Source organism: Zea mays, chromosome 5, assembly GCF_902167145.1.
Source record: "Zea mays cultivar B73 chromosome 5, Zm-B73-REFERENCE-NAM-5.0, whole genome shotgun sequence".
In the NCBI taxonomy this organism is placed as follows: domain Eukaryota; kingdom Viridiplantae; phylum Streptophyta; class Magnoliopsida; order Poales; family Poaceae; genus Zea; species Zea mays.
In genome coordinates, this window is record NC_050100.1 from 53193125 (window position 1) to 53218235 (window position 25111).

At 44.8% G+C, this 25111-nt stretch overlaps 1 protein-coding gene across 1 annotated transcript; it reads left to right on the forward strand.

Annotated features, from left to right (window-relative positions):
* Positions 1 to 21610: 21610 nt before the first annotated feature.
* On the forward strand, positions 21611 to 22379 carry LOC100284540 (polcalcin Jun o 2). The gene has a single exon (NM_001157435.3). It carries the CDS (start codon positions 21700 to 21702, stop codon positions 22174 to 22176), a length of 477 nt encoding a protein of 158 aa, NP_001150907.2. The 5' UTR covers positions 21611 to 21699; the 3' UTR covers positions 22177 to 22379.
* The last annotated feature ends 2732 nt before the right edge of the window (positions 22380 to 25111 follow it).

Sequence of the window (25111 nt, forward strand, 5' to 3'; positions counted from 1 at the left end):
TCGTCCTCCATCGCGGCAACCCAATTTGGATCACTGTCGGCCTCCTTCAAAGTTCTGGGCTCCTCCATGCTCACGGTGTGTAGTTCAGCCTCCTCGACGTCGTGGTGCACCAGCCCGGGTGCTGCACCAACGCTATGGATGTTGTCCAGCATCCGATACTGGAGCTCCCTCCTCCCTTCATCAGCCTCAAAATTCAGGTCAGTGGTGAGCGGCATTGCGAACTCGATGCGTGGCCCGGCAGCAGGTGTTGCTGGTAGTGGAGTCTCGGTTCGTGGAGCAGGCGATGGTGAGGTTGGTGCAGATGACGTCGTAGGTCCGTTTGTAGAAGGTGGTGCGCCCAGTGAAGACGGTACGGTGTGCCCGGCAAAGGCAAACTGGGCACAACCACCTCGACGCGGCTCCGGCTCCTTGGGTCATAGTCATACTCCATCGTGAAGGAGTCGTCGCTGTCCGCTGTCGACGCTTCTCCCCAATCCCAGCATGCGCCCTCATCAAAGACGGTGTCGCGTGAGACATGAACAGGCTTGGTGATAGGGTCGTAGAAACAGTATGCCTTTGACCTGTCCTGATAGCTGATGAAGACGACTTTCTACCCGCGGTCATCAAGCTTGCTGAGGTGTGGATGCAGGTTCTTGATGTAGGCAAGGCACCCGAACACCTTGAGGAAGTGCACGGGCGGTTTCTTCTTGTACCACGCATGGTACGGTGTCAGCCCATTAAGCGCGCTGGTGGGCACCTGGTTTAGGAGGAAGATAGCGATGTGCACTGCCTCTCCCCAAAAATGTCCCGGCATACGACACGCACGCAGGATGCTCCTTGCCGTGTTCACAACCATCTGGTTTCGACGCTCGACAACGCTGTTTTGCCGTGGCGAGTACGGCGTCGAGAAGTGTTGATGAATCCCCTCTCCTGCATAGTATTTGCCAAACTGCACAGACGTGAGCTCACCACCATTGTCGGTATGAAGTACCTTCGTCTTCTTGCTGGTTTCGCGCTCGACATGCGCCTGGAATGCCATGATCGCTGTCGGTGCATCTGCCTTCGAGCGCAACAGCGTGAGCCACATGTAACGGCTCATGTCGTCGACCAGGAGAAGGAAGTAGGCATTCCCGACCGGTGTTGATGGCGAGATCGGACCACAGAGGTCACCATGTACAAGTTCGAGCTCCTCCTCAGCCCGGTACTTGACAGCCTACAGAAACGGTGTCCTCTTTTGCTTCACCAGTACGCAGTCCTCGTAGACCTACTCGATGTGGTCGATCGCCAGCAGCCCCTTCACCATCTCATCGCGCCTGAGGTTGCACTGTGCTTGGAAGTTGAGGTGGTCATAGCGCTCGTGCCAGCGCCACACCATGTCACCGACCCGTGCGGTGAGGCACACCGGGGCAACAACGTTCAAGTCGAGGAAGTAGAGCCGGCTTGGTGAACGGTGCACCTTCGCCAACAGCTGCCGTTGCAGGTCATAGAGGCATAGGATGCTGGGCTCGATGTCGACCTTGAACCCGTCCTCATCCATCTGGCCAAGGCTCACGATGTTGGTGGTGAGATGTGGGATGTAATAGACCCCATCAAGTCGATGGTGCTCGTCGGTCTTGCATGCGAAGAGGACGGTGCCTTTGCCCTCGATGTCGACCACCGAGTCGTCGCCAAATTTTACGGTGCCGGTGACGCTGGTGTTCAGCTCGGCGAAGACTGCACGCGTCCCCATCATGTGGTTCGTCGTGTCGGTGTCAAGCACCCAGCGATGAGATCCCCGGCCTCCTTTTCTTCCTCGCTGAGGTGGAGGAGAACCTTGCGCTCGATGAGGTGGACGCAGGCTTGTGGTTCAGCAGTAGGTGACGACGACCTGAGGTGTGAGCATGACATGGGCAGCGCAGTTACCTCAGTTTCCGCGGCGATGTACATCAGCGCATGCTCGTCCTCCTCGGCCTGTGTGACATGAGCCACACCCTTCTTCTTTCCACAGTAGTCCTTAGCTAAGTGGCCCATTTTGCCACAATTATCACAACGGTTGCCGCGTGGTGGCCTTCCGTCACCGGCGTTCCTAGTGGCGGCGCTCTTACTATCGTGGCCATCCCGTGACGAGGATCCATCACCATCACGTCCAGGTCCACGCCCACGACGCTTCCCACGTCCGCTGGATCCGGAGCTGCCGCCAGAGCCATCCTGCTCATGGCGCGCCTTGCGACGAGCCTCCCAATCTTCCTCGCACATCATCAGGCTACCCATGCCGTCCGTGATTTGTGGCAACTTTTCGCGCTCCTCAAACACGCGCAGGCGACCGATCACATCCTCGATCGTCGCCTTGTTTAGGTCCACGAACATCTCGATGGAGACAGCGGCCTGGTTCAGGCTCCTTCGGACGACCTGGAGCAACTTCTTGACTACCTCAGTGTCGGTGATGTTGTCGCCAAGGGTGTGAAGGTTGGTGGCGAGCTTAGTGATGCGGACCCCAAAGTCAGTGGCGGACTCCCCTTCCTTGAAGGCGAGGTTGGCGATGTCCCGGCGGAGCTGCTGCGCACTCACGTCGCGCGTGCACTCGTCACCAATCCGGAGCGTCCTGACCGCGTCCAAGGCATGATTTACGGAGCCCTTCATGGCAAGGGTGCCCTAGAGTTCGGATGAAACCGAACGCAAGAGGCCCGACATCGCTTGTCGATCGTCGTGGTACTCGTCTTTCGTAGGGATTGTCTGGGATGCCGTGGTGGACGGCGTCCTAGACACGGAGGGTCTGGATGTTCACCTCCATGACTAGGGCCCATTCCGGATAGTTGGTCCGGGTCAGCATCGGCCACGCGACGTTCGTGGATGGACGCTTGATGATGCGCTCGACAACGCGCGATCCGGAGTTCCGGTTGCACGAGCAGCGGCTCTAGGAGCGACCATGGCGACGTGGCGGCGAACGCGATGGCTGGATCTTCTACTTGCCAGAGCCATCACCAGTCTGGGGCTTCTTGGAAGGCGACTGTGATGCCATGGTGATGGAGAGACCTCGGCTCTGGTACCAAATGTTGGAAATCCGGCCACTGGACGAAAGCAATACAGACGTATGCGTTTGGACACGAGAAAGGAACTTCGTGCTGGAAAGACACAACTTTTCTGTTGATTGATTATCTCTATATAAACTAAGTACATGCAGTAGTATAAGGTAACAAATGATTGAGCTAATCACGGCATGATCGTGAGCAATTGTTGCCATCCCAACAACCTAGGCCATGCTGTGATTTCTACCTTCTATCTTAAGGACTTATTCAAATAGACCATGCAGTGGATGTGTGGAATACTTTAGCTCTTGTTTGCAATTGTGAAATGCCCCAGTGAAGCACAACAAGTCCATTTATTTGCGTGGATTGTCATAGTGTTTTGAAACCCAAAACTGAGCTCCACTATGTCCTGTCAATCCCATAGCTTCTCCATCGTGCATAACATGTCCCCGGCACCTAGGTTGAGTCTTCAACCTTGCCCCAGCTGGTTTCATGGTATGGCTTGTTCGTTTAGCTGGAGTTTTGTGATCCTTGTATAGTTGCGATGCTCGCCGAGCCATTCATTTGAATGCTATTGCAACAGGTCGACTGAAACACCATCGTGTCACTAGTGAACGCCGTCGCAGGTAGCTTCAACGGCGACCGGTTAACTCATGCCTTCTTTGAGCTAACCTATGTGAGCATTGTGTATTAGATGTCTGAAAGTCACCTAGAAGGGGGAAGTACAGGCGAAACCTGAAATTTATAAACTTTAAACATGCACTAAGCCCGGGGTTAGCGTTAGAATAAAATCGGAGTGTGGAAGATAGTTCTCCTTGCTAAGAGTTGCTCAATCAATGCAGATAATGTTTGGGAGCAAACTCAAAACAATATGAGCAAGTGAACTTTTAGAGAGAGGAAAGAGGGGAAACAAATCAAGTGAAGATCAACAAGTGAACACGGTGATTTTTTTACCGAGGTTCGGTTCCAAAGAACCCAGTCCCCGTTGAGGAGGCCAGAAAGGCCGGGTCTATTCCAACCCTTTCCCTCTCTCAATCGGTCACATAGACCAGTCGAGGCTTCTCCTTAATTACTTGGGTCACTAAGACCCCACAAGGATCACCACACACTTAGGTGTCTCTTGCTAGCTTTACAAAGCACTTAGAGAAACAAGAATAGGAAGGAGAAAGCAATCCAAGAAACAAGAGCAACAAAAGAACACAAAACACCCTCTCTCAAGTCACGAAGTGATTGAGTTGATTTTGAGGATTGAAGAGGATTTGATCTTTGGAATGTGTCTTGGAGTGAATGCTATTGCTCTTGTATTGAATGTGAACTTCAGAAAACTTGGATGGCTTGAATGGAGGTGGTTGGGGGTATTTATAGCCCCAACCACTATTCTAGCTATTGCTGTCGATGGCGCACCGGATAGTCAGGTGGTGCATTGGATAGGGCATTGTTCACTGTCCGGCGCGTGCCACGTTAGCACGCTGTTGGGGTTTAGAGCGGTTGACCGTTGGAGTCCTTTGTCCTGTAGCTGCACCAAACAGTCCGGTGGCACACCGGACATGTCCGGTGCGTTCTGACTTCGTAGCCTGACATCTGACTTCTGCACTGTGCGCTTTTACTGTATATGCAGTCGACCATTGAGCGCTAGGTTACCGTTGCTCTGTTGGCTCACCGGACATGTCCGGTGCACACCGGACAGTCCGGTGAATTATAGCGGAGCGTCTTTTGGAAAAACCCGAGAGTGGCCAGTTGGGATGGTGCTCGGCCTGGGGCACCGGACACTGTTCGGTGTGCCACTGGCAGCACCATTCCAAGTCTTGCTCCAAACATTGTTGAGTCCCCAACTTAATTTATTTCTTGGTTTATGTTGAACCTTATGCACCTAAGATAAATGACATCTAAGCAAACTAGTTAGTCCACGTGGTTTGTGATGGACGTCAACCACGAGAATCTATTATAGGAAATGATTAAGCCCATTTCCCTTTCAATCTCCCCCTTTTTGGTGATTGATGCCAACACAAACCAAAGCAAATATAGAGTGTAAAAATGTAACTAGTTTGCAATTATAATAGATGTGCATAGGTTACTTAGAATTAAACCAATTGAAAGACTTTCTACATGTGTCTAAGAATAAATGTGATTGCTTTCTTTTATTTAACATTTTGGACCACATTTGCACCGCTTGCTTGTTTTTGCAAACCTTTTGGAAAAGTCTTTTCAAATTCTTTTGCAAATATCCAAAGGCATAGGAATATGATTTCAAGAAGCATTTTCAAGATTTGAAATTCCTCTCCCTGTTTCAAATGTTTTTTCCTTTGACTAAATAGAAGCTCCCCCTGAAGAAATTCTCCCCTTAGCTTATCAAGAGGGTTTTTGAAATAGATATCAGATGAAATTATACTAATTGAGTTTTTGAAACCAAATGAAATACCGATTGAAATTATGATACCAATTGAGATAATTTCTTCATTTTTGTGAAATAGTTTTTGAATTTTGAAAATGTGGTGGTGCGGTCCTTTTGCTTTGGGCCTAATACCTTCTCCCCCTTTGGCATTAATCGCCAAAAACGAAGAATCTTGAAGCCATTTCGAAATCTCCCCCTTTGGGGCCTATTTTCTCCCCCTTTGGTAAAATAAATATGAGTGAAGGTTTATACCAATTGAGAGTTTGCTGAGTAACGACAAAGGATAAATGATACCGTTAGAGCTGGAGTGGAAGCCTTGTCTTTGTTGAATACTCCATTTCTCTTACAATATGAGGCTAAACATAGAAGTACACTTGAGAGCACATTAGTTTTATCCTTGGCACAAGAAGAATAAGATAAATGCATTTGTACCATATATATGAAAAAGATATAATCAAAGGTATATAAATGAGCAATGTGTGCAATGTTTCAATCAAAGTTCCATGAATCTAAGATGTTTAACTCATTCCTAAGTTTGCTAAAGGTCTTTTCATCTAGTGGCTTGGTAAAGATATCGGCTAATTGGTTGTGAGTATTAACATAAGCAATTTCATATCCCCCTTTTGTTGGTGATCTCTCAAAAAGTGATATCGGATGTCTATGTGCTTATTACGGCTGTGTTCAACGGGATTATCTGCCATGTAGATAGCACTCTCATTATCACATAGGAGAGGGACTTTGCTCAACTTGTAGCCATATTCCCTAAGGGTTTGCCTCATCCAGAATAATTGTGCACAACAATGGCCTGTAGCAATATACTCGGATTTGGCAGTGGATAGAGCTACTAAGTTTTGTTTCTTTGAAGCCCAAGACACCAGGGATCTCCCCAGAAACTAATAAGTCCCTGATGTGCTCTTCCTGTCAATTTTACATCCAGCATAATCGACATCGGAATACCCAATTAGATCAAAGGTAGATCCCTTGGGGGTACCAAAGCCCAAACTTTGGAGTGTAGACTAAATATCTCATGATTCTCTTCACGGCCCTAAGGTGAACTTCCTTAGGATTTGCCTAGAACCTTGCACACATGCATATAGAAAGCATAATATCCGGTCGTGAAGCACATAAAGAGAGTAAAGAACCTATCATCGACCGGTATACCTTTTGATCTACGGATTTATCTCCCGTGTCGAGGTCGAGATGCCCATTTGTTCCCATGGGTGCCTTGATGGGTTTGGCATTCTTCATTCCAAACTTCTTAAGTATGTCTTGAATGTACTTAGTTTGGCTGATGAAGGTGCCTTCTTGGAGTTGTTTGATTTGGAATCCAAGGAAGTACTTCAACACCCCCATCATAGACATCTCGAATTTCTGTATCGTGATCCTACTAAATTCTTCACAAGTTGACTTGTTAGTAGACCCAAATATAATATAATCAACATAAATTTGGCATATGAACAAGTCTTTAGCAATTGTTTTAGTGAAGAGAGTAGGATCAGCTTTTCCAACTTTGAAGCCATTAGTGATAAGAAAATCTCGTAGGCATTCATACCATGCTCTTGGGGCTTGCTTAAGCCCATAAAGCGCCTTTGAGAGCTTATAAACATGGTTAGGATACTCACTATCTTCAAAGCCGGGAGGTTGCTCAACATATACCTCTTCCTTGATAGGGCCATTGAGGAAGGCACTTTTCACGTCCATTTGATACAACTTAAAGTCATGGTAAGTAGCATAGACAAGTAATATACGAATTGACACAAACCTAGCTACGGGTGCATAGGTTTCATCAAAATCCAAAACTTCGACTTGTGAATAACCTTTGGCAACAAGTCGGGCTTTGTTCCTAGTCACCACACCATGCTCATCTTGTTTGTTGCGGAATACCCACTTGGTACCTACAACATTTTGGTTAGGACGTGGAACTAAATGACATACCTTGTTCCTCGTGAAGTTGTTGAGCTCCTCTTGCATTGCCACCACCCAATTCGGATCGCTTAGTGCATCCTCTATCCTGTATGGCTCAATAGAGGACATAAAAGAGTAATGTTCACAAAAATGAGCAACTCAGGATCTAGTGGTTACTCCCTTGTGAATGTCACCAAGAATGGAGTTGACAGGGTGATCTCTTTGAATTGCATGGTGGACTCTTGGGTGTGGCGGTCTTTGATCCCGGATCTCTTGATCATCTTCCTCGTCTTGCTCATCTTCATCTCCCCCTTGATCAATGTCCTTTTCTTGAGGTGGCTCATCGTCTTGATCTTGATCCTCTTTCTCTTGAGCCAATTCCTCATCTCGAGTTGGTGGAGATGCTTGTATAGAAGATGATGGTTGATCTTGTGCTTGTGCAGGCTCTTTAGATTCTTTTGGACATACATCCCCAATGGACATGTTCCTTAGTGCGATGCATGGAGCCTCTTCATCATCTAATTCATCAAGATTAACTTGCTCTACTTGAGAGCCATTAGTTTCATCAAACACAATGTCACAAGAAACTTCAACTAATCCAGTGGACTTGTTGAAGACTCTATATGCCCTTGTGTTTGAGTCATAACCAAGTAAAAAGCCTTCTACTGCTTTAGGAGCAAATTTAGAATTTGTACCTCTCTTAATGAGAATAAAGTATTTACTCCCAAAAACTCTAAAATAGGAAACATTGAGATTTTTACCAGTGAGGAGTTCATATGATGTTTTCTTGAGGATTCAGTGAAGATATAACCGGTTGATAGAGTAGCAGGCGATGTTAGTTGTCTCCGCCCAAAACCGATCCGGTGTTTTGTACTCATCAAGCATGGTCCTTGCCATGTCCAATAGAGTTCTATTCTTCCTCTGCACTACACCATTTTATTGAGGTGTGTAGGGAGACCAGAACTCATGCTTGATGCCCTCCTCCTCAAGGAATCCTTCAATTTGAGAGTTCTTGAACTCCGTATCATTGTCGCTTCTAATCTTTTTGATTCTCAATTCAAACTCATTTTGAGCTCGTCTCAAGAATCTCTTTAGGGTCTCTTGGGTTTGAGATTTTTCCAGCAAAAAGAATACCCAAGTGAAGCGAGAATAGTCATCCACAATAACAAGACAATACTTACTCCCGCCGATGCTTATGTAAACGATCGGGCCGAATAGGTCCATGTGAAGTAGCTCAAGCGGCCTGTCGGTCGTCATGATGTTCTTGTGTGAATGATGAACTCCAACTCGCTTCCCTGCTTCACATGCGCTACAAATCCTGTATTTCTCAAAATGAACATTTGTTAGTCCTAAAATGTGTTCTCCCTTTAGAAGTTTGTGAAGATTCTTCATCCCAACATGGGCAAGTCGGCGATGCCAGAGCCATCCCATATTAGTCTTAGCAATTAAGCAAGTGTCTAGTTCAGCCTTATTATCATTAAAATCAACTAAATATAGCTGACCATCTAACATTCCCTTAAATGTTATTGAATCATCACTTCTTCTAAAGACAATAACACCAATATCAGTAAAAAGACAATTGTAGCCCATTTTACATAATTGAGAAACAGAAAGCAAATTGTAATCTAAAGAATCTACAAGAAAAACATTGGAAATAGAATGGTCAGGAGATATAGCATATTTACCCAACCCTTTGACCAAACCTTGATTTCCATCCCTGAATGTAATATCTCTTTGGGGATCTTTAATTTTCTCATATGAGGAGAACATCCTTTTCTCCCCTATCATGTGGTTTGTGCACCTGCTATCGATTATCCAACTTGATCCACCGGATGCATAAACCTACAAAACAAATTTATGCCTTATTCTTAGGTATCCAAACGGTCTTGGGTCCTTTCACATTAGAAACAAGCACCTTGGGTACCCAAACACAAGTCTTAGGACTCTTGTGTTTGCCCCCAACATATTTGGCAACTACTTTGCCTGATTTATTAGTAAGCACATAAGATGCATCGAAAGTCTTAAATGAAATGTTATGCTCGTTTGATGCATTAACAGTTTTCTTTTTAGGCATTTTGATATGAGTTGAATGCCTAGAGTTAGGTACCCCATTTGTATATATAAAAGCATGATGAGAAATGGAATGAGGTTTTCTAGCATGGATTTTCCTAATTTTATGTTCAGGATAGTTCTTAGGATATAAAATGTAACCCTCTCTATCCTGAACTATGGGAGCCTTACCCTTAACAAAATTAGATAATTTCTTGGGGCATTAAGCTTGATGTTGCTTTGGCTCCCTTGTTGGAAGCCAATGCCATCCTTAATGTCAGGGCGTCTCCTATTATAAAGCATGCTACGAGCAAATTTAAATTTTTATTCTCTAACTCATGCTCGGCAATTTTAGTATTTAATTTAGCTATGTGATCATTTTGTTCTTTAATCATAGCAATTTGATAATTCATAGCATCAACATTAATATATCTACATCTGGTGCAAATGGTGACATGCTCGACAGTAAATGAAGATGGTTTGCAAACATTCAATTTGTCAATCTTAGCAATTAAGTTATCATTCTTAATTCTAAGACAAGAAATTGAATCATTGCACATACTAAGCTCTTTAGATAAATTTTCACATTTTTCTACCTCTAGAGCATAAGCATTTTTTAATTTAACAAATTTCTTATTTTCCTTCACGAGCAAGTCTTCTTGGCACTTCAAGAGATCATCCTTCTCGTTAATGGATTCTATCAATTCATTTATTTTCTTCTTTTGATTTTCAGTAAGGTTAGCAAAAAGAGACGTTAAATTATCTTCATTATCACTAGAGCTACCCTCATCATCAGATGTAGTATATTTGGGGGTATCTCTAGAATGTACCTTCTTCTTCTTGTTGTCCTTAGCCATTAGGCATTTGTGGCCGACGTTGGGAAAGAGAAGGCCCTTATTGATGGCGATGTTGGCGGCATCCTCATCGGAGGAGGAGTTGGTGGAGCTCTCGTTGGAGTCCCATTCCCGCCCCATGTGTGATTTGCCACCCTTCTTGTAGTATTTCTTCTTTTTCATCTTCTTCTTCCCTTTCTTGTCGTGGTCCCTGTCCCTGTCAATTATATATGGACATTTAGCAATAAAGTGACCGGACTTACCACACCTGTAACACACCCTCTTAGAACAGGGCTTGTAGTCCTTCCCCTTCCTTTTTTTGAGGATTTGCCGAAAGCTCTTAATGAAAGAGCCATCTCCTCGTTGTTGAGCTTGGAGGCCTCGATTGGGAGTCTACTTGGTGTATACTCGTCCTTCTCTTCTTCCTTTGCTTTGAATGCAACGGGTTGCACCTCGGATGTGGAGGTGGCTCCTTGCTCCAAGTTGATAATGTGTTTGGAGTCTTTGATCATTAGTTCAAAGTTCACAAACTTGTCAATCACTTCCTCGGGGACATCTATTTGTATCTAGGATCTCCACGAATTAATTGAACTTGAGTAGGATTATGAAAAACAAGAGATCCTAGAATAACCTTGACCATTTCATGGTCATCCCATTTGGTGCTCCCGAGGTTGCGCACTTGATTGACCATCGTCTTGAGCCGGTTGTACATTGCTTGCGGCTCCTCTCCTTTGTTGAGGACGAATCGACCGAGTTCTCCCTCGATCATCTCACGCTTGGTGATCTTGGTTACCTCGTCCCCTTTGTGCGCTATTTTGAGGACGTCCCAAATTTCTTTAGCATTTTTCAACCCTTGCACCTTATTATACTCCTTTCAACACAAGGAGGCAAGGAGTATAGAAGTTGCTTGGGAATTAAAATGCCTAATTTGGGTGGCCTCGTCCGAGTCATAGTCCTCGTCGCCCACCTGTGGTGCCTGTGCTCCAAACTCAACAATATCCCAAATCCTTTCGTGGAGTGAGGTTAGATGGTGCCTCATTTTATCACTCCACATGCAATAATCTTCACCATCAAAATATGGTGGTTTGCCTAGGGGTACTGAAAGTAGAGGAGCGCACTTTGGAATGCGAGGATAGCAAAGAGGCATCTTACTATACTTCTTACACTCATGGCGCTTCGAAGTTGTAGACTCGACGCTCGATGTGGAAGGTGATGAAGAGTCGGTCTCGTAGTAGACCACCTTCTTCATTTTCTTTTTCTTCTTGTCACCCATCCTATGTGACTTGACGGAGGAGGAGGATTCCTCCTTGTATTTGTCGCCGGACTCCCTTGGCAGAGTCCTTCCCGAGCCTATGGCCTTGTCGCATGTGACAATCTCCCTCTTGGCGTGATCTCTAGACATCACTTTGAGTTCGTTAGACTCTTAATGAAGCACTGGCTCTGATACCAATTGAAAGTCGCCTAGAGGGGGGTGAATAGGTGAAACCTAAAATTTATAAACTTTAAACACGCACTAAGGCCGAGGTTAGCGTTAGAATTAAATCGGAGTGCGGAAGATAGTTCTCCTTGCTAAGAGTTGCTCAATCAATGCAGATAACGTTTGAGAGCAAACTCAAAACAATATGGGCAAGGGAAATTTTAGAGAGAGGAAAGAGGGGAAACAAATCAAGTGAAGATCAACAAGTGAACACAGTAATTTGTTTACCGAGGTTCGGTTCCAAAGAACCTAGTCCCCGTTGAGGAGGCCAGAAAGGCTGGGTCTATTCCAACTCTTTCCCTCTCTCAATCGGTCACACAGACCGGTCAAGGCTTCTCCTTAATTACTTGGGTCACTAAGACCCCACAAGGATCACCAAACACTTAGGTGTCTCTTGCTAGCTTTATAAAGCACTTAGAGAAACAAGAATAGGAAGGAGAAAGCAACCCAAGCAACAAGAGCAACAAAAGAACACAAAACACCCTCTCTCAAGTCACTAAGTGATTGAGTTGATTTTGAGGCTTGGAGAGGATTTGATCGTTGGAATGTGTCTTGGAGTGAATGCTATTGCTCTTGTATTGAATGTGAACTTCAGAAAACTTGGATGGCTTGAATGGAGGTGGTTGGGGGTATTTATAGCCCCAACCACTATTCTAGCCGTTGTTGTCGATGGCGCACCGGACAGTCCGGTGGTGCACCGGACAGGGCACTGTTCACTGTCCGGTGTGTGCCACGTCAGCACGCTGTTGGGATTTGGAGCGGTTGACCGTTGGACTTCTTTGTCCTGTAGCTGCACCGGACAGTCCGGTGGCACACCGGACATGTCCGGTGCGTTCTGACTTCGTAGCCTGACATCTGACTTCTGCACTGTGCGCTTTTACTGTATACGCAGTCGACCGTTGAGCGTGAGGTTACCGTTGCTCCGTTGGCTCACTGGACATGTCCGGTGCACACCGGACAGTCCGGTGAATTATAGCGGAGCGTCTCTTGAAAAAATCCGAGAGTGGCCAGTTGGGATGGTGCTCGGTCTGGGGCACCAGACACTGTCCGGTGTGCCACTGATAGCACCATTCCAAGTCTTGCTCCAAACTTTATTGAGTCCCCAACTTAATTTATTTCTTGGTTTATGTTGAACCTTATGCACCTGAGATAAATGACATCTAAGCAAACTAGTTGGTCCACGTGGTTTGTGATGGACGTCAACCACCAAAATCGATTATAGGAAATGATTAAGCCCATCCCTTTCAATGTCATACTGGTACTCACCATAGTCCTGGGTTGAACGCTACCGTGTTAGAACCACGACCTGACCTCGTCGGAGCTCGGTTCTCCACCGCCACCGTGGCAGAGACGGTGTAGCTCGCTACTGTCCGATTAACCAGAGGGAAATGGTGGGCTAGGGTCAGGTGTCGTGTAGGTGTGCTTGTCCTCGTCAGAGAGGGTCACCGACAGCGAGCCATGTGCGCGCGGCCAAGTGTTCGACTGTGGTCGCCGGAGTTGGAGTCAGGGCTGAGAAGTTGCGAAAACAGAAGTTAGAGGGCCTCAGTGCAACTGTTAGTGAGAGAGGGGAATAGTGCTCGGGGCTCTTAATCAGTTAACCGAATTGGCAAGGGTCTCTATGAAAAGTGGCGGGCGCAGGTGTGGGCTGTTGGCGCGGCGCCGGTTTCCTGTGCGCTCATGGGCCGATCCTGAGGTTGCGGCCCAGAATTGTTGATAGTTTTTCTTTTTCTTTTTGATGATAGGTTGTAAAATCTACCAGAAAATGTAGAAATGTGCAAAAATTGTTAAACCAATTTGGTAGAGTCCTAAAATTTGTGTAGTTTCTGTTAAAGTTATCTTTATGTTTTTACAACAAAACATAAATTTTAGGTAATTAAAAAGTGCCCTTAGAAAGCTTAAATGAATTTTGGAAATAAAAGTAGAGCGCCAAAATTCTGAAAATTTGTGGAAAGCCTATTTAACATTATATTAGCACTTGGTAAAATTTTTAACTTGTTTGGAGTTGATTTGCCCAGAAAACATTGAAATAGCTAAAAAAGTGAAATATTAAATCTATATGCTAGTGTTAATGTATGTTTAGGGTGAATTAGACAATATAATTTTTTGGGTAACAAACTTAGAGGACTTTCAAATAAATTCAGTTTGGTCACTTTTGTCACGTGTTTGGTTATGTAGAAGTATGTTTATACTTGTCATGTGCTTATTTATGAGTGTTTATGTGTCCCCACCTCTCCCTCTTGAGAGTTTGCATTTCATACCATTACATAACCATTCATGTATTTGTAATTGACTTGTATAACACCTAGAAGAAGAAGTTGAAGTGAAACTAGAAGAGTAACCAATTCCTCAATCAGTAACTTCTTCATCTGAAGTTTCTCCTGAGGGTCCTCCTGAAGGTGCTCCAGTGGGCTACGATGCTAATTGCAATATCTTAGTAGAAGAGCCTGACTCTCCTCATTAAGGCAAGCACCGCTGCATTTAACCATTTTCTTGTGTTTTCAAAACTTTTATCACTTATATGATGCATTAGGTAATAGGAGTTAAATGACTAAACCATCGTTGCATGACTTTCCCTTAGAATATTGATTATCATCGTTGATATCTATTCTACAAAGCTAGAAATGCTTAGTAATGCTTATAGATTAGGAACAAAAAATGTTTTTGATCTATGATTCATAATTTTTCAAAAAGAAAAGGGCTTGGTATGATGAAGGCAACAAAGGCCATGATGAATTCATCATTCAAGCAGAGTATCTCTGACAGGTACAGGTTTTGAGAAATACCTTAAAATGGGACCAGTCGTTGCATAGGAAAGATCATCCGTCTGTGTCGATTAAGGACCGTAACGAAAGTAGGCTTGCTGATATAGGGCCTTTTAACTGGCCACATGCCTCGTCATGGGTAAGCTTAGCCTCGGCTGGACCAACACTAGAAAGGTCGGCTCGCACTGGGAGTGGAGAGATGACGAGAGTATCGTGTATCCACCTAGGAAAAGGCTGGATGGTGGGGTATTGTGCTCTCAGGTGGCAAGGACTCGTTCTGGTCTTGAGAAACCCAGGTGCAAGTTGACATATCAAGGGTTAAGTACTATATATGTCGTGCGGTTGGAGATCACCAGTTGGATTTTAATCGATTCGAATCGCCGTTATTTCTCGGATATGAAGACTATACCATTGCCCTACATCGTAGATAATAAGTAAAACAAGATTTTATTTAAAAATAAGCTAGATTAGGCCAAGTGGATGGGCTAAACTAGGCCAATCTAGAGAAAAGTAAGAATTTAACTTGTAAAGTAAAATTTTGGCTTAAGGATCAAGTAATAGTAAGGTTTTATGCAAAACTAGAGTCTTTGAACATTGATGGCCTTTACCTTGATTCCCAAATCAGCTAGCATACCCTTGAGAATCTTTTCATTAGTCGGGTAAGTCTTGCTGAGTAATTGCTGACTTAGGGTTTTATTCCCTATATTGTTGCAGGAGAGATGCTTAACACGTTTAATTTTTGTTAGGCTCACCTATGGAGACCTTTTACTAATGCACAACTTGTGTGTGCTTGTGGGAAGATGAGACCTTCGCAAGTGTTGTAATAAGTTAGCACTTTGACACTACCTTGGGCATGTAATAAATAACTATTTGGTTTTGTAAACTTAAGTTTGCTAATGTTTATTATTTTATTGTAGAGACTTCAACTCGATCTCCTTTGTTTATGTTATGTTTACAACTATATGATTATTGTAATGTTCTCAATCACGGGTGAATGAACGAGTTCATCAAAACTCGGCACCCCGAGTAAGTTATCTGGTACACTTACATATCCATCTCTAGTCTTAAGGACAAGAATTGGTGTACGTGGGCCCGATAATTTGTTTGGGTTGTGATAGCTCCTCAAGCCAAATTTTAGCTACTCAACAGCAAAATAACTCTCCAACATACTATCCATCTAACTCACCAAGTTATCCAACTCTCCAAATTGTTTCCCTCACAACCAAAACTTGGTTAGCCATTCTGACTAGTCAAACTAGATAGATAGTCTATTGGAGTGAGATGCTACATATAGAGTGTAATGTTTATGGAATGGTAAATAGAAAGATAAATAGAGAACCAAAATGAAGAGCCACTCTAATACACAAAAACAGTTACATGGGTCTATTTTTGGTCATATAGACGTGACGCCAACAGGGACAACCCTGAGCCCATGCGACGGTCGGGGGCCCAAAACTAATAGGGCCCAATATTTAGTATCTATAACACTATATAATACATCAGTTTAAATTTTATAAAACCATCTAACCAAATAACCTACACAACCATATATAATACACTCAAATCTAACAATATTATTATTTGAATCATCCTTCAGCCCTCCTCTCCTCGCGTCCCCACCGCCGTCAACCCCTCCCCTCATGCCACCAGCGTCATCGTCCACCTCTCTCCTCCCCTTCCCAGAAACGTAGAGTTAGCACAGGCTATATGCTAGTAGTAAAATAGTATAGATAGCTAACAAGCTTGTATACCCGTCGGCCTGTGTCAGGACCGACGAGAGTTAACTTATTCCCGTCAGCCTATGTCAGGGCTGACGGGAGTTAACTTAATGCACGTCGGCTGGTAGGTAGCCGACGGGAGTTAACTAATTCCCATCGGCCAGAGGAAAGGCCGACGGGAATTAGTCTGGCCGATGAAAATCTTCAGGATTCCTATAGTGGTAGGGCTAGTCACACAGACGCCCGACGCAGACGGACCATACGACACTTGTTGCTCACTGCCCAGTCGTCACGTTCACGTCGACACGCGTCTGTGCGACCACACTCTCCATGTGATCGTCATTCATCGTCTCGACGATCCAACCCTCCAGGATTTCAGGGCACTGGGCACCACTGCCAGCCTCTAGGCACGCACGATCGAGCAATCAGGATTCAGGTTATTCTGCGACTATCGTTCTTATTTCTCAACATGTGAAGTGCTAATTTATACCGATGTATATTATTTAGTGTCTTAGATATTTTAAAAATTAATTTTAATGCACATCATCATTTACCTACTAAGTCCTAATCTATTCCACTGCATATCATAGAATTTTTTATATAGTCTAGAGGGCCCACCACGATCAGTTCGTGTGAGGGCCCTCAAAATTATAGGACCAGGGTGTCCGCCAACTAAAACTACTAGTACTTTAATCGTTATCGGATTTTGCAACTTTTGCAGTGTTTTGTCTCTATAGATTTCAGCTACAACGGTCCGAATAGCCAGCTTTAATATAAAGCGAACAAACTAAGTGGCAAAACGAGTCACAATCTTTTCCTTCAGCATGCCATCTCAAAAGCAACTGAACCACGGAAGACAAGTAAAAAACATGTAAAAAACATGCTACCATCTTTCACCTGCACATGCACAAAACATGTAGTAACACACATGAATACATCACCGAGACCGACGTAGTAAAGAAATTAGTCATCAATTTGTATGGCTGACTTTACTCTGCCGCACATGCTCTAGACGTGTTCAACGAGGTTGCCTTTCATTTGTTCGTGCGCCAGCTTGCTTTGAATCTGACAGTGGCGTTGGATTAATACCATCACTTCAGGGACACTCCTATTGTCGTCCATGGTTGGGTAGGAGCCTCCATCATACTCAGGGTCTATTTGGTTTAGTTGTAGAATTCTGGATATCTGATTCTAGCTGTGAGCTATAAAAAAACTGTTGTGAGTCAACGATTATAGAAAAACTAAAATTTGTTTTGTTGAAATAACTGTCAACTATAAATTTTAGAGCATGACATATTATAACATGGATGTCAGGAATCTAAAAAATCTAGGGTATAAGGCAATTCTGAATTGAACTAGAAAAATTTGTAGATTTTTAGGAATCCATTATGCTATTGTGCTTGTTTAGGTGAGATTCTAGATTTTTGGCAGCGGATTTACGTAAAATCCACAAAATCTGAATATATTCATGGATTGTGTAACCCGCTTTACATCCTGTCTGTTGTTCCTTTTTCTCGAATGCTATACATCAATAACTGAAAGGGAAATAGGGTTAATCTTTTCCCACAATTAATTTTGGTGGTTAAATGTCCAACACAAATATATGGACTAACTAGTTTGCTCTAGAATACATGTTCTACAGGTGCATAAAGGTTCAACACAAACCAATAAATATTCAAGTTAGGGGTTCAATTCAAAGGAGCAAAAGAAACCAAGTGTGCTCTGGTCTGGCACACCAGACTGTCCGGTGTGCCACCGGACAGTGTCCGGTGCACCAGGGCCGTATAGGGCTGAACTAGCCACTCTCAGGAATCTTCAGGCGCACTCCGCTATAATTCATCGGACTGTCCGGTGTGCCACCAGACTGTCCGGAGCACCAATAGAGCAACGGCTATTCAGCGCAACGGTCGACTGCAAAAGCTGAAAATCAGATGAACAGTGCGCAACAGTGCGCAGCAGAGTCAGAGCGCAGAGTCAGAGGCACACCGGACAATGAACAGTAGTTGTTCGGTGCGGCACCGGACTGTCCGGTGCCATATGAAGTCAACTGCGCCAACAGTCGACTGCTCCCGAACCCTAACGGTTTGGTGACGTGGCGGCACACCGAACAGTCTACAGGACCTGTCCGGTGATGCACCGGACTGTCCGGTGCGTCCATCGCCAGCAGCCCTCCCCAACGGCTTTGTGGTGGTTGAGGGCTATAAATACCCCCAACCACCACCACTCCAAGCATCCAAGTTTTCTGAAGTTCACATTCAATACAAGAGCTCTAGCATTCACTCCAAGAGACAATACAAAAGATCAAATCCTCTCCAAGTCCCAAATTCACTCCAAATAATTAGTGGCTTGTGAGAAAGAGATTTTTATGTTCATTTGAGTTCTTGTCGCTTGGATCGCCTTTCTTCCTTCCTCATTCTTGTTCTCAAGCACTTGTAATCAAAGCAAGAGACACCTAAGTGTGTGGTGGTCATTGCGGGGTCTAAGTGACCCATTTGATTAAGAAGAAAGCTCACTCGGTCTAGGTGACCGTTTGAGAGAGGGAAATGGTTGAAAGAGACCCGGTCTTTGTGACCACCTCAACGGGGACTAGGTTCTTTGGAACCGAACCTCGGTAAAACAAATCATCGTGTTCATTCGCTTATTTCCCAATTGATTTGTTTTCCCCCTCTCTCTCGGACTTGAATTTAATTCTAACGCTAACCCCCGCTTGTAGTGTGTGCTTAAGTTTATAAATTTCAGGTTTCACTTATCCACCCCCTCTAGGCGACTTTCAATAACAAAGCAACACAATTGTTAACGATTAGAAACCTTCATCCTTCGAAGCATTATCTCCTTTAGGATATAATGCTCTTCAGACGAAGGTTATGAAGGACATACCTTCATCATTTCAGTGAATGAATATAAATAGAGACACATGAAATACAAAAGAATATAAATAATCATCAACAATTATTAGATTGTTTGTATTCTCATTTTATGAACATAAATAAACATCGATGATATTTTTATTACATCAATACCTTTGGCTCGTCAGAAGGTGAAATTGTGAGAGTGACGCGAGAGTGATTACAATTCAGCGTGAATAGTATGGGGGTACTGTTCATCTATTTATAGGCATGGGACGCAGCCCGAGCAAAATTACATCTATGTCCTTGTTAACTAATCACAATCATAATGCAAACTATTAAGGACTATATAGTATTTTCCTCTTTAAGTCGGTATCGTTTTTCGCCTTTATCACAATACCAAGCCGAATATCTTTCAGCCATAGCTTCGGCTTTCGTTCGTATCATCTTCGGCTTATATCTTCACGTCGCACCTGCCTTTGTACCGCCTTGCCGAAGGTGTTTTTGCCTTGAGAACCTTCGGCGGAGGAGAAGATCCCCAACAGTAGCCCCTTCGCGGTGTCAGATCGTTTTTCGTAACCATCTCGATCCATGAAAAACACGAAGGCTTCAGAAGCCGAAGGTCCGAAAACACCTCCCCTGAGATCGTTGCCGAGAAACGATTTTAATATTCCGAACGCCGGACGGTCCACCGCTCAGCCAGTGCGAGCAGTCATGACGGTTCGCCTTCTCCCCCTGTAGCACTATATAAACTGACAGGTTGGTGAGGAGTTACCACAACATTCATTGCTATTGCACTGTTGTGCTGTTAAAAATTTTAACCATAGCCGAAGCTCTCTGTATTGCATTTTCGAGCAAACGCTTCGTCACCGGTGATAAGCTTTATCTTAGAAAAAGCATAAACCCAAATGGCCAGAGTTCGATCCACCGCTAAGGTATCTCGTGAGGGGGATGAAGCCGAAGCTGCCGAAACAATGCCTATATCAGAAGTAATGAAGCGATCAGGTCTAGTTGTGCCAGGGGGAGTTACTGACGAAGGCGCTTCCAATGTTGAAGCTGGACAAACTGTGGTTAAGGGTGAAAGTGATAATGAGGGCGAAGAGGACTACATCATTCTAAACCCGACAAAGCCTAGTCATCTTGAATTTGAAAAATCTATTGTAACAGAAGATGACATGACTATGATGAAAAAACTAGGCTATTTCGGGGAGTCTGAGAGCAAACTTGTTCGATTTACTGGGGAAGACGAAGTTATCGTCTTTAAGAGCTTCTTCAGAGTAGGACTTCAGTTCTCGCTAAATGAGATGATAGGGGAGGTTCTGAAGAATTTTGGAATATCCTTCATCAACTGACTCCCAATGCTATTGTTAGACTTAGTGTCTACATATGGGCTCTCTCTAGCCAGGGAATGGATGCGAATGCCGAAGCTTTCTGTCGGGTGCACGAACTTCATTACCAGACGAAGGCTAGATCATATGGCCTTCACAGAAACTTTGGCTGCTACAATTTTGTGTATCGGAAGGATACGAAGGCCCCTGTTATTGGCTACCGTACCAAGTGGCCGACTGGATGGACTAATGAGTGGTTTTACATGAAAGCAGATGAGAAAAAGAGGGAGAAGCTAATGAGCATGGTTATGAGTCCGTTAGAGTTGAACTTCGGTATGACTCGACCCTTATGCAATATGCAATTGGGGTTACCCTGCCAGCTGGTTGAAGTAGAATTTAGAGTGGTAGCCGAGCACATTAGTACTAGAGACTTAGTGCAAGAGTATTTGTCAAACAGAACATATCTGACTTCTAGTGGTTGGGGAATGCCGAAGAGAAAAGAAGTGGGGAAGAAGCACGAGCTTGTATGGCTCCCTTATCGCTTTAAGTTCGAGAAACAATTTAAAAAGCCTTGCCAAGAATGGCTAGATATGATTGAGACCATGTGCAACGAAATACTTGGTAATTATACCAAGAAAGAAGATCAGTTGATGATCGCAGCCTTCGGTACCCGACCGAAACGAAGATTGAACCAGATAATGGACGCCTTGAACTTCGAATACCCTGACTATGAAAGGCTTAACAAAGGGAGTGAAGGGGTGAAGAGGAAACGGGTTGTCAGCATCCTGAATAGGCAAGCTGTCCGGCTGATAAAAGATGAAATTTTTTTGAAGAAAGCGACAACAGCTCTCGAGCCGAAGGCGACACCTTCTAAAAAACGAAGGCTCGATACAACTTCCTCCGCTGAGTCGAAGGTGGGTGAGACAGTCGAAGCTCCTTTATCACCCTCTGCTACCAAAATGATGAAGTAAAAGTTTAAGGGCTAGTTTAGAAACCTCATTTTTCTAAGAGGTTTTTATTTTCTCAACAAAAATAGTTTATTTTCTCTTGGAAAATAAAAATCCCTTAAAAAAAAGGTTCCCAACCCCCCACCCCCCACCCCATCCGTCCGTCCACCCTGACCCGGCTCTATCTCTATGGCATCGCGGCGCGGGAACACGATGCTCAACGAGAATCATGTCCCATTGCATGTCGACACAAAGCAGGCAAAGGTTCAGGTTCTATGTTCCAGACCCTTATCGAGACTTTCAATGGCGATGGACCACGCGCTGGCTCTCCAACTCTTTTAAAGGCCCTAATATGTAGTGCTTGCTTGCAAGCTGGCCATCGAGCAGGGGGCTCATTCATCCGCACAGACCGGCACCCAGCTCAAGTCACCCCCGAAACGCAAGCTAAGCGCGCAGCCATGGCGGCGGCTCCAGAGCGGCCGCTGGCGGTGGACTTCGAGGCGCTGAGCTACATCAGCAGCCTGGTGGAGGCGTTCCAGGCGTTCGACTCCGACAACGACGGGCTGGTGACGGCGCCCGAGCTCCGGGGCCTGCTGGCGTCGCTGGGCCTGGCCAAGTCGGAGGCCGAGGCGCGCGACATGCTGGCGCGCGCCGACGCCGACCGCGACGGCCGTCTCAGCGTCGAGGAGTTCCTGGACGTGATGAACGCCGGGGAGCTCGGACTGGGCGCGCTCGGGGCGGTGCTGCAGTCGGCGCTCCCCACGCTGGAGGCCGCGGGAGGCGCGCTGGTCGGCGCGGACGAGCTCGCCCGGGCGCTCGGCGCCCTCGGCAGCGCTAGCGCCGAGGACTGCGCGGCTATTGTTGAGTGCCTGGACGGCGACGGCGACGGCGCCATCACCATTGAGGAGTTCAGGCTCATGGCCGACCTGCTCTAGGTCTAGCTTGGAGCTAGCCCAGGCTGCGCACGTACGCACGCGTGGAACACCATGCCAAAGGTTTGCTGTGTAGATCGACCATCTACTCAGATCGACAATAATCAAACAAGAGCTACACGGTTTGTGTGTGTCTATGCTAATCGAGTTATTGAACTGTGTGAACCTCAACTATGTGTCTGCTTACGGTGGAATCTATTCATCCAGATTTAGGGCCTGTTTGGCACAGCTCCAGCTCCTGATTCTAGGCGAGGATCTGAAGGAGCCGTGCCAAACAAGTGTTTTATGAACTGATTCTCACGTGGAGCAGGAAGGATTGGAAGTCGTTTTTGTATAGAAACGTGGGAGCTGAAAAAACCTGCTCCACCCTCCCTCAAAACAGCTCCTCAACCAACCAAATATGAACCTTCCCTCAATATTTGCCCAAAATTACCCGCAATTGCCATTAAAGAAACAACGACACCCCACGGCGCCCAACCTGCACAGCGCCCGACCCTCCCGCGACCTCCTACCTCCTACCCGCAATTGCCATTAAACAAGAATCAGTTTACTTGCCAAACGGTTTTAAAAATGATTCTGATTCTCCAGGAGAATCAGAAGGATCAGCTCCTTAGAAGGATCAGGATCTAGAGCTAAAGAATCAGGAATTGGAGTTGTACCAAACGGGCCCTTAGTATGTTAAGCGGGCGTTTGACAAAGTTCGCACACCTCCGCTTCCAGCGAGAATCACTCCCACACAGCCAAACAGCAAAAAACCGAATTGCTCCGCGCTGAGAGCAACGTGAATCTACTCTCTGTTTTGTACTAGAAGGTGGGAGCCAAAAAAACCGGCTTCTCGTCGCTCCCAACCTGCTCCTCACTCTCCAACCCCTCAGAAATCACTTCACAGACTATTTGCCAAACAATTTTCGTCAAATAGATTCATTTTTGCTAAAGAATCACTCAGAATCACTCTATTAGAGAATCAACTCTCGAAACTAGAAAATCATGGAGCGGAGCTCTATCAAACAAGCCCTAAAGGGACATTTATATTTCACCCACTAGTCTAGACACATTGCTCCGTTCTACCCCTTTCAATTTCTCTACTCACTTTTCCCCTCGCACCTCCACGGTTTCCTCAGAAATAACCTCATGGTGGTACATTCTCGCATCAAACCTCTTACAGGTGGGCCCGCAACCTTATAAGTGGGACCCACCGTCCACTTCCCCTTTCCCTGCTTCTCTTCCCAAGTGGTAAAAAAACATATGTTGGTGGTTTAGATTTTCACATGGTGCAGATGTTACCTAGACTTTGGAGCAATTTAGCAAGGCTATATGTGATCGGCAGGCTTGGAATGTCGATGATGAGGTGCAGTTTAGTTACAATGACAAGTTTGAGAATAAATTTATCAAAATTAAGAGCGACTTAGATTTATCTCTAATGTTTACTATGCATATTGGAGAAAGGTCTGTTGTAATCCAAAATAATGTGGTTATTAGGGCAAGGGCTAATCAGACAATACACTCTCAGTCATCTTATAGCCAAAAACATCTAATGCTGGCATTTGACTATGATGTACCTCATGATGTTGTCAATGGCAATGAGGATGAGAGGTTGTATCCAGATTTGGTTCAAAGCCATCCAATATTGGTACTAGATAACATACCTGCATAATTTGAGGACACTGACCAAGAAGACGAAGAGGATAACATTGACATGGGTATGTCTAGACATAAAGATGATGAGGACAGACCAGTGATCGATTATGACAAGGATAATCCTTCCCTAGCAGAAGGCACCATATTTTCATCGATGGTTGATTGTCGAAATACACTCGCTACTTATTTCATTAACGGTGAAATATGACTTTGAAATTGACAAGAGTGAGCCAAGCAGGTTGAGAGTGCACTGCACATATGAGAGGTGTAGATGGAGGATGCATGCTTCTAAGATGTGAGATAGCACACTCATTCAGATCGAAGTGGCCCTTTTCCTCGCACTTGTCCAAGTGTTGAAAGAAAAGAGACTTCGAGGACAACTAAGAGCAGGTGGTGCGCTGATGTAATGTTGGAATTGGTGAGAGACAACCCATCCATTGGTCCAACTGCAATGATAAAGAAGATACATGAGAAGTATAGAACGAATGTGCCTTACATGAGAGTGTTTTATGGTAAGGAAATGGCTCTAGACAAGATTTATGGTCAATGGAAGCATAATTTTAAGTTGAAATACACTTTCAAAGCTGAAGTGGAGAAAGCATGTCCAGGAAGTGTTGTAGAGATTGACAAGCAACGATGCAGTATAAAGTCAAGAAGATGATTCTAGAGAAGGAATGCTTTAGAAGGGCTTTTGTTTCATTTAAGGCATGTTGGAAGGGCTTTTTTGATGGATGTAGACCACATTTAGCAGTGGATGCAAGTTCTTTGAATGGAAAATTTAGAGGACAATTAGTAGCTGCATGTGCCATTGATGCACATAATTGGCCTTTTCCAGTTGCTTATGGGGTGCAGTTGATGAGGTGTTCCCTAGAGTGGAGCATAGGGGATGCATGTGTCATCTTGCAGCAAATTTTGGCAAACTCTTTAGAGGAAAGATATATAATGACAACCTATGGCCTGTATCGCTAACATATAGCCTCAAGAAGCATAATTGTCACTTGAGCCAATTGCATGCAGTGAACCCAAAGGTAAAGGATTGGTTCGAAAAGAGTCATTCGAAGTTATGGATGCGCAGCAAATTCAATGAAATATGTAAGGTAGAGTATGTGAACAACAACCTTGCAGAGCCTTTCAATGCAAAGGTTAGAAAAATCAAAGGGCTTCATTTTGTGGAAATGTTGGACAAGATTAGGTAGATGCTTAAGGAAAAGTTTTGAAAGGGAAATGTGCTCTTGGGCCATTTCTATAATTGTTTTTGGTGATTAAGTGACCAACACAAATGTTTTGAACTCTTTATGTG